Source organism: Prinia subflava, chromosome 7 (genome assembly GCF_021018805.1).
Source record: "Prinia subflava isolate CZ2003 ecotype Zambia chromosome 7, Cam_Psub_1.2, whole genome shotgun sequence".
In the NCBI taxonomy this organism is placed as follows: domain Eukaryota; kingdom Metazoa; phylum Chordata; class Aves; order Passeriformes; family Cisticolidae; genus Prinia; species Prinia subflava.
Window position 1 is genome coordinate 27,901,607 of NC_086253.1, and position 14,845 is coordinate 27,916,451.

The 14,845-nt window shown below is 42.5% G+C and overlaps 2 protein-coding genes across 2 annotated transcripts in view; one reads left to right on the top strand and one right to left on the bottom strand.

The window, feature by feature from the left end:
• Positions 1-14,845, bottom strand: part of LOC134552878 (uncharacterized) — a 279,873-nt gene that overhangs the window by 96,159 nt on the left and 168,869 nt on the right. The gene's annotated exons all lie outside the window — the stretch shown is intronic.
• On the top strand, positions 1,352-14,570 carry EXOC1L (exocyst complex component 1 like). The gene is made up of 3 exons (XM_063401211.1): positions 1,352-2,763; positions 12,416-12,546; positions 13,521-14,570. Exons 1-3 carry the CDS (start codon positions 2,643-2,645, stop codon positions 13,782-13,784), a joined length of 516 nt encoding a protein of 171 aa, XP_063257281.1. The 5' UTR covers positions 1,352-2,642; the 3' UTR covers positions 13,785-14,570.

The window sequence follows — 14,845 nt, forward strand, 5'->3', positions numbered from 1 at the left end:
AGAGATTTATTCTTTTAGGATCTGCTGTTACATCTGTTAAAGTTAATATCCTGGGTACAGTAATGAAAACTGCATTTGGTCATGGGAAAAATTTGCAAGGGAAAAATGGGGTAAAAAGGTACAGAAGTAATTAATATTTAGCAGAAGGGACTAAGACACTTCCCCAGTGACTACTTCTCCCTTTGTATGCAACTGTGAGCCTGGATTAGGGGTTGTGTGACTTTCACAATCATCTGTAATTCATCTATTTGGGCAGTTACATGTAAATCCCAGTTAAATTTGGATGTAAATTTCTTTGTGGTCATTGTAACAATTAGTTTCATTTGTTCCGATTTATGTCTATATGACCCACATTCAGGGGTGGTATTATCTGAGGTAGGGATGGCTGGCTGGGATTTTGGGTGTCAGGTAAGTTGTTCCCAGTCCATAGTTAGTGTATCCTTGCTGGCTGTGTGAGTTACAGCTCAACTGTTGCCTTTCAGACTGTTAGGATTTGGGCTTATCGCAGCTAAGGTGGATCTGAAATCTGCTACCTTGTAACAGAGGGTGGGTGAATAAAGAATCAAATTAATCAAGAGCAATAGTGAATCACAAATTTTTGTTTCCTATTAAAACATTACTCATTAAAATCATCATTGCACCTTTCTACCTATATACTCAGAGGGGTTGTTTAATACAGCATTTGAGAATACAATAAAGGATATTGCAGAAGAATATTAATATGTCAAACCTTAAAACACGCTTGTGGAAACCCACAGTATGATCAAACTGTGAAAAACGAAAATCTGATTTAAGGGAGATTAGATCTATGCACCACTTTTGTCTTAGCTCCATCATGTCCAAGATGCCAGCGACGCCTCACTTGCCCTCTACGTTGTTTCTCTAATACCAGTCAAATCTTTAACAAGGGAAAAACTAATTGAAAATTATTCCAGAGCTGCAAGTATTGTTCAGAAGGTATTTTTGTCTGTACTTTTGTTGCTTCAGAACAGGAAAAAAAATTGGAAGAATCTGAGATGCAACATGAGCTGCAGACCGGCGGAGCCAAAATTAGCATCCTAATGAGGAGTCTGGCACTGAGTTTGAGGGCTGAAACCTCCAGCCATGGCACTATTAACACTGGTGGTGATGAACTGAAGCCTGAGGTACCAACCTTGACAGTTCTGCCAATGTCTGGGTGACAGAGAGGGACCTGGGCATCCTTGTGCCTCAGATATCCTCTGGAAAGTCTCCATAAGAAGGCATTTTCCTGATACGCAGATGTCTTGATTTGGAAGTTTTCCAAAATAAGTCTTTAAAGCTAAGAGATTAAATTTATCCCTAAGCCTCATACTTATAAAACCTGAAGCTTAGAGTAACTTTATCCTCCCAAATCAGAGATAGAAATCAATCTATATATCTAAAAATCACAACTGCATTTCCAAACACAGTTTGGGACCAAAAGAAAGCATTATAAATCAAAACCCAGTTTCTTTTCATTCCTTTCCCACTTGTCAACCCAATGTGCTTAGTATCTACAGCAGAGGATGATTCTCCCTAAGTTTACATGGTTTTAACCTGATTCCATTTTGCTTCACATCATCAAACCATTATGTAGACCTATGTCACTAAATAATTCTAACATTGCCAACTTTTAAAAAATCCACAGATTCTAAATCTTGCCTTCATTTTAGCACTCAGTTTCAATCCAATTTCTATTTTGTATTGAGACCACAAGAATGAAAAACTCAGTAAAATATTCAGATATACTAAGCTTGAAGATAAGAATTTGAAGAGAATATCCAAATTTTTATAAGAGGCCAGAAACTAGTCCAAAGGGCAAAACTCTAGCCCAGGCTACCATGGATACTGGAATCAGAAGAGCACCCAACTCCAAGAACTTCACCCACATACCTGCAGAATGGCAGAAACAACCACAATTTCTGCAAATTCATTTATGTCTGATATGAAAGACCTCTCACATGTGCAAACATTCTGGGGATGGAGCCCAGGCTGCACCTGCCCTCTGACAACTCCTTTGGACGTGAGTTCACGTTCTGTTTTTAAGGAGTGGAATGAGGGAATTTTCTCCCTAACGCTATTAACAGCCAAAAAAGCTATTACTGGAGGAACATCGATGACAGCCATAATGCTATCTAATTCCTTTATAAATTCTCAGCGCTTTCATCTACTGATAAAAAGAATTGCATGGACAGCTCACAGCTTTTTTTTTTTTTTTTTTTTTTTTTTTTTTTTTTTTTTTTTTTTTTTTTTGGTAAATCGCCTCTAGTGTGATTGCTTTGCGTCCTTGCCCGCCCGTTGTCTCGCTCCTCCGGCCGGGGCACAGCTGGGGCGGGGGCCCGACGGCACCTCCCGGACGGGCGGTACCGGGCGCTGCGCGGGGAGCGCCCCGCTGCCGCTCGGAGGGCGGGGAGATCCGCGGCCCGGTCTCCCCCGGCGCCGGCGGTCGAAGTTTTCACGGCGGCTGCCCGGGGCCGGCGGGGAAGCGGCCGGGAGGGAGCGGGTTGGGTGATGGTGCCGGTGCCGGCCATGCCTGCCCCGCGGCCCGCGGCCCCGCGCGGCCGGAGCGCGGCCTCCGCCGTGGTGCCCCGTGGGGGCTGCGGGGCGCGGGGGGCCCGGCGCTGAGCGGCTCCGCGGGTGCCATGTCCTCGCTGGTGAAGGAGGACCTGATGAAGAGGCTGTTCGGCCCCCGGCGGCGGAGGCTGCACGAGTTCATCGAGGTGGAGGGCGAGGGCGCCCAGCGCTACTACCTGTGCGCCGCAGGTACGGGGCGGCCGCGGGGCTCCAGCGGCTCTGCGGGGAGGCGGGCGCGGCTGGGAGCGGGGGACGCGAGGGAGCGGGGCCGGGGCTCGGCGCCCCCGGGCCGGAGCGGGGCGGCTGCGGCTCCCCGGCAGAGCACGGAGCCCGGCTCGGCGCTCTCGCACCGCCGGCAGTCCCGAAAGGGCGCTCGTTCCCTCCGGTTCGTGATTCGCGCCCGCTCCAGCTTTGACACCGACGGAGAAACCCGGCATCTGCCCCTGTGAAAAAGGCATATTGTGTGTGTGGCTCTACGCAGATATTTACTATATGTAATATGCTAGGTAGAAAAGTTATACAATATTAACATTTTAAATAATATAGTAAATGTAGTTTTTAACATTGAATCTAAGTAAGAAGTGTGTGTAAGGTATTGTCCTTAACTCAAGAGCAAAGAGAAGATAACCCAGAGGTTTCTACACAGAGAGAACAATTACAACAAGCCAGACTAAAAACCCCTCTTGGATGTTTCAGAGGGAAAGATACATATCTCCTCGAAACCACCCTGGTCAAGCCAGACCATGCATATCTCCTTGAATCCACAAAGCTATCTGGTTAAGCCAGACTCCAGGACGCCAGGGGTTTTGCAAAAGGCTCGTGGCAAACGGGCTTTTCTTAGATAAAGTATGCATATTCATTAAAGTTGGTCCTCAAAAATAGAGAGGCTTCTCTCTAACGGGGCCCTTCTCCTTCACAGCCTTTGTCTGGGAGGGAGGGGGGACGGTAGACCCGGGCTACCTACTTTGCTCTTATTTGCCTCATTATTTGTCCTGTCTCTGAAAACTTTTTAAACTTTTATTATTGTATTAATTTTTGTAACCAATTTTTATTCTTTATTAAATTTTCATAAATTTCAAAAACGAGTGATTGGCATTTATCACAATTTGGTAGCAGAGGATGGTTTAAAATACCCCCACTGTGAGTGCTGTGAGAGGATTAGAGACCAGGGAGACGCGTCCCGCCTGCATTAGGCGGCCTCGGCTCTGTTCCTCGCAGAGTACCCAGAAAGGGGTAAGATCCAAGGACAAAAAGGAGGCAATAAGGCAAAGAGAAGGGAAAGAATTCCCTAAAAACCGCGGTAACCAGCTCCTAACATCAAAGTGTACACGAAGAATAAAGACCCAAGAACAACGGAGTAGTAAGAATTGCTGGGATTGGGGGTGGCAGCGTTTAGCGCAGAACGGGGGCTGAAAGTGTGTGTGTCTGAGAGGCGGGCTGGGGTAACACCCGGACCTTCCAAGCGAGTGCGGAGTCCCCTACGCTGCGGTTCCGTTGTCCCGCGAGGGAGGCGGCCAGCACCGGGACGAAAGTGAATGGTAAAAAAGAGTGAAAGAACCCCCCAGAAGAAGTGTGTGAAAAGGGGACCCTAAAAGCTTTTGCTGGGTTGAAGAAAATTATTCCAAGAACACCCGGGTTATTTTAATAATCGGCTGGGTTGAAAAAATATTCCAAGAACACCCAGAATTTAGCTGAGTTGAGGAAAATTCTGAGAGCACCCAGGGTTGAAACCAGCTGGATTGGAGGAAGCAATTCCGAGACATCCAGGGTTATGTTAAATTCTGCAGAATCTATGAAATAAACCCAAGAGCACCTGGGGTTGGGGAGAACCCCCAACACTGCCAGATTGAGAGTTTATGAAGGGCATTTTTCTGGCCAGGTACTCTTAAAGAGTGTAAAAGTGTGTGGAAAGTAAAAGGTACCTTGTAGTTGTGATTGTTTTGTTGTGTGTGAGAGTAAGTGAAAAATAGAGTAGAGTGAATGTGGATGAATGAAAGTATAGAAAGTGTAGATTTTTATTTTTTAAGCTTTATTATAGTTCCTCAGAGAAAGTAAATTGTATTAAGAAATAGTGTGGGAGAAAGGAGAAAAGTAGTTTTTGTGGGGGTAAAGGGAAGGTAAACAGAGACAGGGATGGGTAGAAAAGAGAAAATTTTGAAAGAAAAGGGATGGAAGTCCAGTGGGGAGAGACCATCGACAGAGATACCACCCTAAGATCGTCCCTTAGGAGTTGCATTGCCGGCTCCGGTGTTGGTGCCTGTCTCAGTCCCTGTGCTTGCCCCGGGTTCTAGCTTGTCGCTTGTTTCTGCCCCAGTTTCCATCCCAGGCAAGAGTCCGCTGTTCGCAGCGGCAGCCCAGCCGGTTTCTCCCCTCCCCCCCCATCGCTGTTCGCAGCGGCGGCTCAGTCGGTACCCGGCCCCCACCCCGGTCCCTCTCGCTATTTTCCCGCAATAGCTTTTTCGGCCTCATTCCCAGTATTTGTTTGTTAATTTGTCTTAGCAGCGCTGAGCGTTGCCGCCACTGCCTTGCTTTTGTTGGAATCGGCGAGTACAGTCGCCATGAGCCACGTAGGAGGTGACAGCGTGGTGGCTTAGCCGACCCTGGAAAAGCCCCCCCGCAGCAGCAGCAGCAGCGGCAAGGTGGCCGGTTTCCCTCCCCTCCCCAGCCGTGGTGGCGAGTCCCCCTCCGCTTGCAGAGCGGGGGTGGGGGCGGCTGGTTCCTTCACCCTCCCCTCCCCAGCCGTGGTGGCGAGTCCCCCTCCGCTTGCAGAGCGGGGGTGGGGGCAGCTGGTTCCCTCACCCTTCCTCCCAGCGGCGGCAGCGGGTACCCCCTCACCCCCCTCCCGTTCGCGGCGGCGGCGGGGCAGCTGGCTCCCCCTCCCCCCCTTCCCCCCTTCCCGGCGGCGGTTCCTCCGCTGTCGGCGTGTGGCGGGCTGGTCCGGTCCCTAGCTGCCTCAGTAGCGATTCCAGCTCCAGGTGCTGGGCGACTGCCGGAGGCGGCTGGGGCCGCCAGCGTGGGCCATGCAGGAGAGCGCGGCCGCATAGAAGAGACCGGAGATTGCTTCCCCTTCGGGAATTCCGGTGGCAGACCCCGCCCATGCCCCGTCCTTGGAGGACCAGGGGTCAGTGGTCAGTCCTCCAGGGCTTCTCACTTCCTGTTGGAGAAGCCGTTCCCTTGGAAACGGCAGTCAATGCAGATCTTCTCAGGAAGAAAGGGAGTGGGCAGAGAGGGACGGTGGGCCGAGCGCCTCTCCTGCCGGGAGTAGGAGGACGAGCGAGGCTCTCGTCCCCGGTGGCGGTGGCGGAGAGGAGCGGCCGCCGCATTCCTGCACAGCCGTGCCATGGCAGCTGGGCTGCCCGGTGAAGGCGGCGGCGCCGAGCCGCGCGTGGGACGCGCTGCTCTCTGCCTGCACCTCCTCCAGCTCGCTTATCAGCGCCCACAGCTGCCCTTTTCCTTATGACCAAGTGACTCGGGTCATAGAAGTTTTAAAGATTTTTTCAGTGTTTCTCATGCGCTGGCCTTCAGTTTCTCTCAAATCGGTAGCCTGTAAACTCAGACAGTGTGCACACGTGTTCTAAGATATTTTAAGAAGGACTTGTGGTTTCTTTGAGAGGAAAGGAGACAGTGTCTGAAGCTGTGCTTTTTAAATAAATGGCTGCTGCTTGATGTGCTAACATTTTTCAAGCGTTTTTCACTTGATGAGAGAGAGCTTGGCCATGTGAAATCAGTGTTTAGTGCCTTTTAAGTGTCTCTTCTACAGCTGATGAATAGATGTAGAAGGAGGAGGAGTGAAGAAAAGGAAGTATTAGTGTTCACTAGATTATTTGCTTAGTCTATGTTATAAAATTAGATGTGTAGAAAATATTTTGGAAGATGCAGACAGGAGGAAGAGTTGGAATTTGTGGAAAGTACAATAGCAAGAAGAATTTGTTTGGTAGATATTTCAGGAAGGCATGGTGTAAGTAAAGATGCAGTAGAGTGGTGGGAGCAAGAAAAGAGTTTTGCCTGTCATCAGGGATGCGGTGATATAGAGAGATACCAGAATTTAGATAAGAGATGTTTTGTTAGTCCCAGGAACAAAGAGTAATTTATTGAGACGAGACTTCCAAATAAAATTAGGAATAAGAGTTATACCAGAAAATGGGAAGATGACAGCTAAAATATTGAAATTAGAACAGGAGGATAAAAAGAAAATTAAAAAGGAGGAATACTTCCACCACAAACAGGAAGATCAAGATTGTTTCAGAGAGAAAACCCCTGTGTTTTTGCCTTAGCCTGTGATTTATATAAAGAAGAGGGGGAATTACAACCTCATACATTGCCAAGCCAAATACCCTGTTTTATTCCCCCAAATACTGGACATGCTGGTTGGTGTAAATGTAAGTGTTTGAGCTGTGGGAAAAATTGGTACTGTAGTTCACACAAACGACGCTCTCGTTGCATGAAGTGTAGAGTGTCACCTGAGCCCCCTATCCAAGAAGAATTTGAAACAACTAAAATAATAACTTTGTTGTGTGGATAGGAATTATTAGTGCCTGTTGAACGAGAGGTGGCTGAAGAAAAGTGGGAGACCACGGTTAAGGAGTGTCAAGAACGATTTGCCTGGAAATTAGCTAAGAGAAAGTGACAATAGAGGAGAGGGCAAGACCAGATTGGCCTCTATAATCGCCACCGAGAAGATCACATACACCTGCTGTGGGCTGCAACCCCATAGGCATGGGAGGTGAGACTATAAGCCATACTGGACCTCTCCTGGTTCTGTCACTCATTTTCTGGCTCTTCCCTTTTGAGATGCCGACCAGGCCATGCTACAGGTGTTACCTAAAACTGTGTATAGAAAGACACCGAGGCTCCTTCTTTATTTCTCACACTCATATCAACAGTCACTGTTATAACCCTTCCAGATTAAGAAACTGCATGTACAATTGGAAAAGTATTAGATTGCAGAGAATTTAGGGGGAAGTGAATATGCAAAAGAGGAGAAATAGATGTGTTTCACCCACATTACTGAGAGTAAAGCAAATGTTTTAGTAAAAGAACAATTGATAGACAAAAAAAAAAAAAAAAAAAAAAAAAAAAAAAATTAGGCCAACACCACCACCTAAACCTGTACCAATTTCACTTAACGGTTTGTATAAGAAATTGGAACAACAATTAGAGAAAGAAATAGATATTTCACGGATGAGTAAAAATCTGTTTGTAGAATTGGGAGAAAGAATAAGTAAAGAACTTAACGTAACCAATTGTTGGGTCTGTGGAGGGGCTTTGATGTCAGAAGAATGGCCATAGAAAGGCAGCAGCTTAGGCCCAATCGAGCTCCTTAAGTAGAACCAAACAAGTATAAGGGGAGAAAATCGGCCAGGGGGATGGATTTTAAGTTCAGTAGTCATAAGAGAGGAATGTCTTTGGCGTGAAGGAAAAAAGTTCCTCCATAAAGTAAGAAAAACTCCCTGTAAAAGATACAAGGTTAGTAATAGAACCTCTGTATAGTGGATCCCAGAAGAACCTACCATGTACTGGACCCAGAAAAAAGAAAAAAACAGAAATTGTGAATATAATAATAAAATCAGGCTTTTTCAATGTAATGATACAGGAAAGAATCCTTATGTTAGCATCCCAGAGATTTCTAAATTTTGGGAGAATATAGATGAGCAAAAATTAGACTATTAGAAAGCTCCAGACAGTTTGTTCTAGATATGTAAGAAAAGGGCGTATCCAAAACTCCCTCCCAAGTGGAAAGGGAGCTGTACTCTGAGTGTCATACAACCAGGATTTTTTCTTTTGCCCAGACCTGAAAGAGATCACTTAGGGATACCAGTTTATGAGGATCTAAAAAGAGATGCAAGAGAGCAGTAAATATCCGCTCGAGCCAATTTTATTATAAAAAGAAAGAGGAGGGATTGTGAAAAAGGCATATTGTGTGTGTGGCTCTACGCAGATATTTACTATATGTAATATGCTAGGTAGAAAAGTTATACAATATTAACATTTTAAATAATATAGTAAATGTAGTTTTTAACATTGAATCTAAGTAAGAAGTGTGTGTAAGGTATTGTCCTTAACTCAAGAGCAAAGAGAAGATAACCCAGAGGTTTCTACACAGAGAGAACAATTACAACAAGCCAGACTAAAAACCCCTCTTGGATGTTTCAGAGGGAAAGATACATATCTCCTCGAAACCACCCTGGTCAAGCCAGACCATGCATATCTCCTTGAATCCACAAAGCTATCTGGTTAAGCCAGACTCCAGGACGCCAGGGGTTTTGCAAAAGGCTCGTGGCAAACGGGCTTTTCTTAGATAAAGTATGCATATTCATTAAAGTTGGTCCTCAAAAATAGAGAGGCTTCTCTCTAACGGGGCCCTTCTCCTTCACAGCCTTTGTCTGGGAGGGAGGGGGGACGGTAGACCCGGGCTACCTACTTTGCTCTTATTTGCCTCATTATTTGTCCTGTCTCTGAAAACTTTTTAAACTTTTATTATTGTATTAATTTTTGTAACCAATTTTTATTCTTTATTAAATTTTCATAAATTTCAAAAACGAGTGATTGGCATTTATCACAGCCCCGCAACTGCGGGCAGCGCTCTGGCCGGGACAGTGCTGTGAGCGCCTGAACTGCCTGTAAAGAGCAAACCCTTACAATAGTTCTAATCAGGTTTTCTACAGAAAAGTGTAACAATGCGATAACATTGCAGGAAACAGTAAATTTTTTGCACTATCCCTCTTCTTGGTCTAATATTGCGCACATTGTCCCTGTTACACTTTGAACAACAAATTAGACTTGTGGTTTAAATAAATAACTGGAGCTAGTGATTAGCACAAACTTCGAGTAAAACAAGATTGCTTTAAGAAGCCAACCACACTCCCACAGAGAAGAAAATCTTGGTGAACTGAAACCAGTACAGGTAGTTATCTGTCTGCTTTCTAAATTTCTTTTCAAATGAATCGTCTGTTTCATAGAGGTTTCAGAAAAGCTGGTTTGTGGGGTTTTTTGTGTGGGCTTTTTAAATTATTATTTCAAACCACTGAGAAATACTAAAAAGAGAAATGTCATCTGTAAGTAGTTAGGTTGACGTGAATGATTGTTTCAGTCTGTTTCCTCTTCATATTCCAAATACATATATTAGGTAGAAATAATCTGTGTACTTGAGACATAGATGGGGTTGGTATCCAGTAATTTATGTTGATTATCATTCTAAACACATTAAATCCTTAGAACACATGAGCTGTTTCACTAATTATTTGAAATCGTGAGCCAACTAAATTCTCTGTACTCCCTTAATTTTGGTAGAACAGGCTTTTTATGGAATTAATTCCCGAATATCATAGGGTTTTTAAACATACAGAAATACCAATCTCATTCATAGTTTATGAAACTATCAGTAGAAATATCATTAGTTTCATGTTGGAGGTCTATAAGCAGTTCACTGTTGTGAAACATCCAAAAAGGAGCAATAACATTAGGCACCTTTAAAATCTTTACTAAAAGTTTGTTTTCCAGGTAGAGGAGAACAAACCATTAAAGCAAGCCTCTAATCAGTTTTACTGACTGGAAGTCTTTAAAGACATAAGGGAAAATTCATGCAGAGTGTTAAGAGTAAGATCTCTCCACTATCCGTTATTAAATTCTCTTAATATATTCAGGCACAGTCAAGTAAGTGGTGAGTAGAGTGGAAATCTGACTCTAAAAGGATGGGTTGCATCCAGCTGCCAGCAACTCCTGTGTTCTACTGTGATTCTGTAGGAGCAAAACACATTATCTAAAATCTTATCTCTGCAATGCAACCTGTGTGTGTTTCTGTTGATTTCAAATTACCATAAGAAAAAAATCAGTCAAACTATAGGCAAAACTTCAGAGGTCTATGCCTTTTGAAATGCGTGTTCCAACAAAATCCTACTGTGGGTAACTGAACAATCTTTTTCTGTGCAATATGGCCAACACTATTTTCTTTCCTTTTCACAGTAGCAAGTCCTAGTTCTTGCATGAAGGTGACAGTATCTTTTCACAAAAGAGTTTATGAACTCTGGAAGAACATAGAGGTGAAATGCAACCCTGCTCAGGGATTGTCACAGCCCTGTGTTGGTATATCCAAGAAAGAATGGTGGGGATAACATTTTATTGTCCTACAGCCACACTGGAAAAAATGTCTTAGTCCATGAAAGGCTTTAAGAAATACTTTGTCCTCTATGAAGATATTTCCATAGCTGCGCCTGCCTCAAGCAAAGCTTTTAGAGCTTAATAGAATGACGTGGTAGGTCTGAGCTCATGCTCTCTCTAAAAAAAAAATAAATTCTTTGACTCTTTGAACTGAGTGCAAGATCAACCAGTATGTAAAATGCAGGAAAATTATGTTTGTTTTTTTTTTCTTGACTGAAAATAGTACACCCAAGTTTCACCACTGGGTTCATCATGCGTAACATCTGTGCTCTGACCTTATGTCATAGGATTTCTGTTGTCAGAGGGGTGGAGCAGTGGCAGTGTGGGGTCTGGGGGTCCCTAGGACATCCCTTTGTATTTTTGAGAGGACTTGGGGTTTGGACTTGCTTTCTTTAGTTTTTACTCTGAGGGAGACAACATATTCCCTTACAAGCTAGCAAACCAACAAACCAAATGGGTGAAAGTATGAAGAGAACTTCCTAGGATTAATCTGCTAGATTTGCTTGCAAATGAAAACCACTGTAATTTTGTCACAGAAGATAACACAGCGGTGGTCTTTTGGTTAAAAATGATTGAGTAACTATGATTCATAGGACCAGGGAAAAAATTATTTGTATTTCCCAGGCAGGGCAGCTATATGCTGAGAAGTCATGATCAATTTATATATTTGCCACTGTTTTTCTTTACAGTGGAAAGGAGTATATCCAACATATACACTTTGTTGTTATTTGATAACCATTTTCTTATAAGCAGGTGAGAATAAGAGATGTTTTAACAGGAGGAAGGTAAAACTAACGAAGTTTCAAAATGAGGTTTCAAAAATTCAGGTAGTATTTAGAAATAAAAGCATTTTGCTCCTGTGTTCTTAGCCTTGTGCTGTGAATGCCACATCTGGCTCCTGCCAGATGTAGGTGACTACTTGACCATAACTTGGGCTACCGGATAGCTTGGGAATGTGGCCTGCCCTGCAGCCATCAGCAGGAGGATGTGCAGGAGATTGTTCAGGCTCTGGTACTTTTCACACTCATATTGGTCTGTTACAGAAATCCAGACTCCTACTCAGCACTCAAGGTAATCAATTAATAATGGTAGTTTTTGCAAAGAGCATCTTCATGCTCTTTTTCATCTCATTTCCTGCCTAAGTTGAAAAATAATAATTTCTGTAAATTTAGTACTGGACAACTGGAAGCTTTAAGAAAAAAAATAATGCCATTTTAATTTACATACTATATAGGGAAATAATAGTTTTGCTTTAAAAAATAATGGCTTCAAAAGAGAACTTCCTTTGTCAAATGGAAAGTATAGCACAAGTCATGTAAACACAGAACCTTGGTAGAGATTCTGCAATTTTCTAACTGCAGCACCCTAAAAAGCCTTCCTCTTGAAGTAAACAGGATAATGCAGACATAGTGCCAGAATGAGGATTTCATTGCAGTGCTAGTGAATTCACATGAAAGGCTTTTTGAACAGACAAGACTCTTTCTTCACAGGGTGGGTAAGGTAAATCCTAAATCTACTAAAATCTGACAGATTTCATAGACTGACAACATGGCACTATTCCTCCTACCTGGGCAAAATAAAACTACAAGTCTAGTATAACCCTATGCAGCCCTACCTGTCATGGTTTAATTACTTAAACTTTGGGAAGTACCTGGTTGCATATCTAAATAATTTTTTCTTGCAGTTACTAAAAGTAAAGAAGTAGAAATATCTATGGTTAAACACTGGCAAGTAGACCGAGAGGAGAAATATGAAATAGTTGAAAAGTGGTTTTTGAAAGATCTGGAGATGATTGATGGAAAAGAAGCAGATACAGTAAGTGTTACATTATGCATTATGTACATAGAGAATAATTTTCTTGTTTTGCAGTTTGGGATATGGGTATTAAAATGCTTTATCTGAAAAATAAAGTGATGTTACTAAGGAATTTTGGCTTTATTGCATGTGAGAGGCTCCACATCACATTTGCGCTGTTGGAGGGTAAGAGGAAGGTGAGATTTTTTTGTTAGTTTATTATAATAGTCCTCATCTCTCTGGTTGAGACCTGAGGCACAAGCTGGGTGTTTGGTCATCATAACTGGTAATAAAAATTTTCCATCTGCAGCTTCCAGTGTAAACTGGAGTTAATGTAAGAGATTTTAGAGTGCATTTGAAAACAAAATTTCATTTAAAAAAATATGGAGACTTTCTTCTGAAGTGTTGTGCTGAAATATTCTTTAGAAATTATTCAGCCTTTCACAACTGGGATGATCAAGATCTGTCTCATTTTTGATCAAAGTAAAGCCTAAATGAACCTCAAACTCATGGGGTAATTACCACTGCTATAAATATTCATAATAGGTGTTCATATCCATGGGATTTAAAAGAATTTATCTGCTGCTAGGATTAGTTGTGTCAAAGAGCCAGAAAGCATAAAGAAGTACAACTGAGGCAGGAAGGGTAATCGATATTCTTCTTCTCCCACAGACATAGGCAGTTATAGTCCAAGGCAAGTGCTTTTCATATACTTTTTTTTAGGCAACATAACAAATTGATTCAGTTCAAAACAAGACTGTACAATCCCAATAAAGTACAGTGTATTGCTTGAGCAAATTTAGAAAGTTTTCTCAGAAAAAATCCCAATGACAAAGAATTACAGCTGCTACTTTTTAAAGTTTTAAAAGACTGTTTAGGATGAATAGAAAAAGTATGTTAAGTCCTTTAGAGCCCATCATACTGAGAAAAACAGATTGCAATTCTAACACTGTAATGCGTGTAGTAATTTAATTCTCTCTCAATTTTTTTTTCAGGATAATCCATATTTTGATATGCATTTCCACAAAGTCTACAATATGGAAGCATATAGTTGTGCATCTAAATATACCTTTGCTCGAACACTAAACAAACTGAATGCGATGTACCTTAAGAAGGACTTCAAGGTTGTGAACTTTGATGAGACCTATCTAAATGATGATTCGATCTGGTCATCCAGCAATAGAGATTTCTTAGTACTTATGAGGGTTTGCTTCTATGCTTCCAACCTTTTATGTCTTTCCCTCTGTCGTTTCTCCTGAAGATGTATTTTCTAATATTAAGGTGACTGGTTGACTTTCACTGGCCAGCATTTCATAAACCATCTGTTCAAAAAGTTAGTAAGTGATATGGACTGTCTCCTTTTTAATTTTACGTGTAAGCAAAAAGTGGAGCAGACTTTTTACATAAATAATTGATAATTTGTTTATGTCTATTAAGAAGTCCTCACTCTAGCAAATACTTATACATACAAGAGACTGGAAACCTAGAGCCAGTAATTATCATGGTGAGTGGTGATTGCTTATTTAAGCAGAGCTCAGAATTTGCTTATATGTTCATGGAGGTATAAATAATCTTTCATTAATAGCTTGAAATACTTTTGCAGCATTAAGAGCATTAACAGTTAGTTTATACCTTGGAAGTGGAAAAAAAAGTAATCAGTTGAATTCTGTATGAGAATGATGCACATTTCCATTTCCAACTGTGCTGAAACACAGAACTCCATTAAAGAGATTATACCTACATCCTCACAAGGATCCAGTTCTCATCCTGATGAATAGGAGTACGGCATTCAAGTACCATGGGACCAATTTTTCACCTATGCAGATATATTATTTTTCCCACAGAACATTTAGTACTCCCTTGGCCTTCATGTTATTTGTGATACTGTCTTAGAAAACAAATGTTCTTAAGCAGCATTGCTTCATTTGTCAGACCTTTCAGAACTTCTGTATCATTGATGTTCTCCTTTCTTGCCCTTTATTGCTTATGAACAGGTGTGGTTAGGGAATGGAAATTATCTCTGAACCAAAATATAAGAAAATACTATGTAAACAGTAGTTGTTGGCTACTACAGATACTTTGTAGACAAGTGATAGAGTTCAAAACTCAGAGAATTATGAGAATTATTTGTGGGATTGCATTTTATGGAAATGGTTTGCTCTAGCTCACCCCTGGGAAAATGTATGGTTTATCCCAAGTCTGTACCCTCCCTGCAGTATCCTGTATCTGTAACCTCATTGGCTGGAGAATGTTACCGCGCCCCTTTGAACCTCTGTGATAAGAATGCTAAGGCAGAAGGCTCTGCCCTCTTTGCCCCTCT

Excerpts from the sequence above, each read along its gene's own strand:
- EXOC1L (XM_063401211.1), top strand. The coding sequence starts at position 2,643 with ATGTCCTCGCTGGTGAAGGAGGACCTGATGAAGAGGCTGTTCGGCCCC. Across the intron at positions 2,764-12,415 it reads CTACTACCTGTGCGCCGCAG|TTACTAAAAGTAAAGAAGTA; the intron begins GTACGGGGCGGC and ends TTTTTCTTGCAG. Across the intron at positions 12,547-13,520 it reads ATGGAAAAGAAGCAGATACA|GATAATCCATATTTTGATAT; the intron begins GTAAGTGTTACA and ends TTTTTTTTTCAG.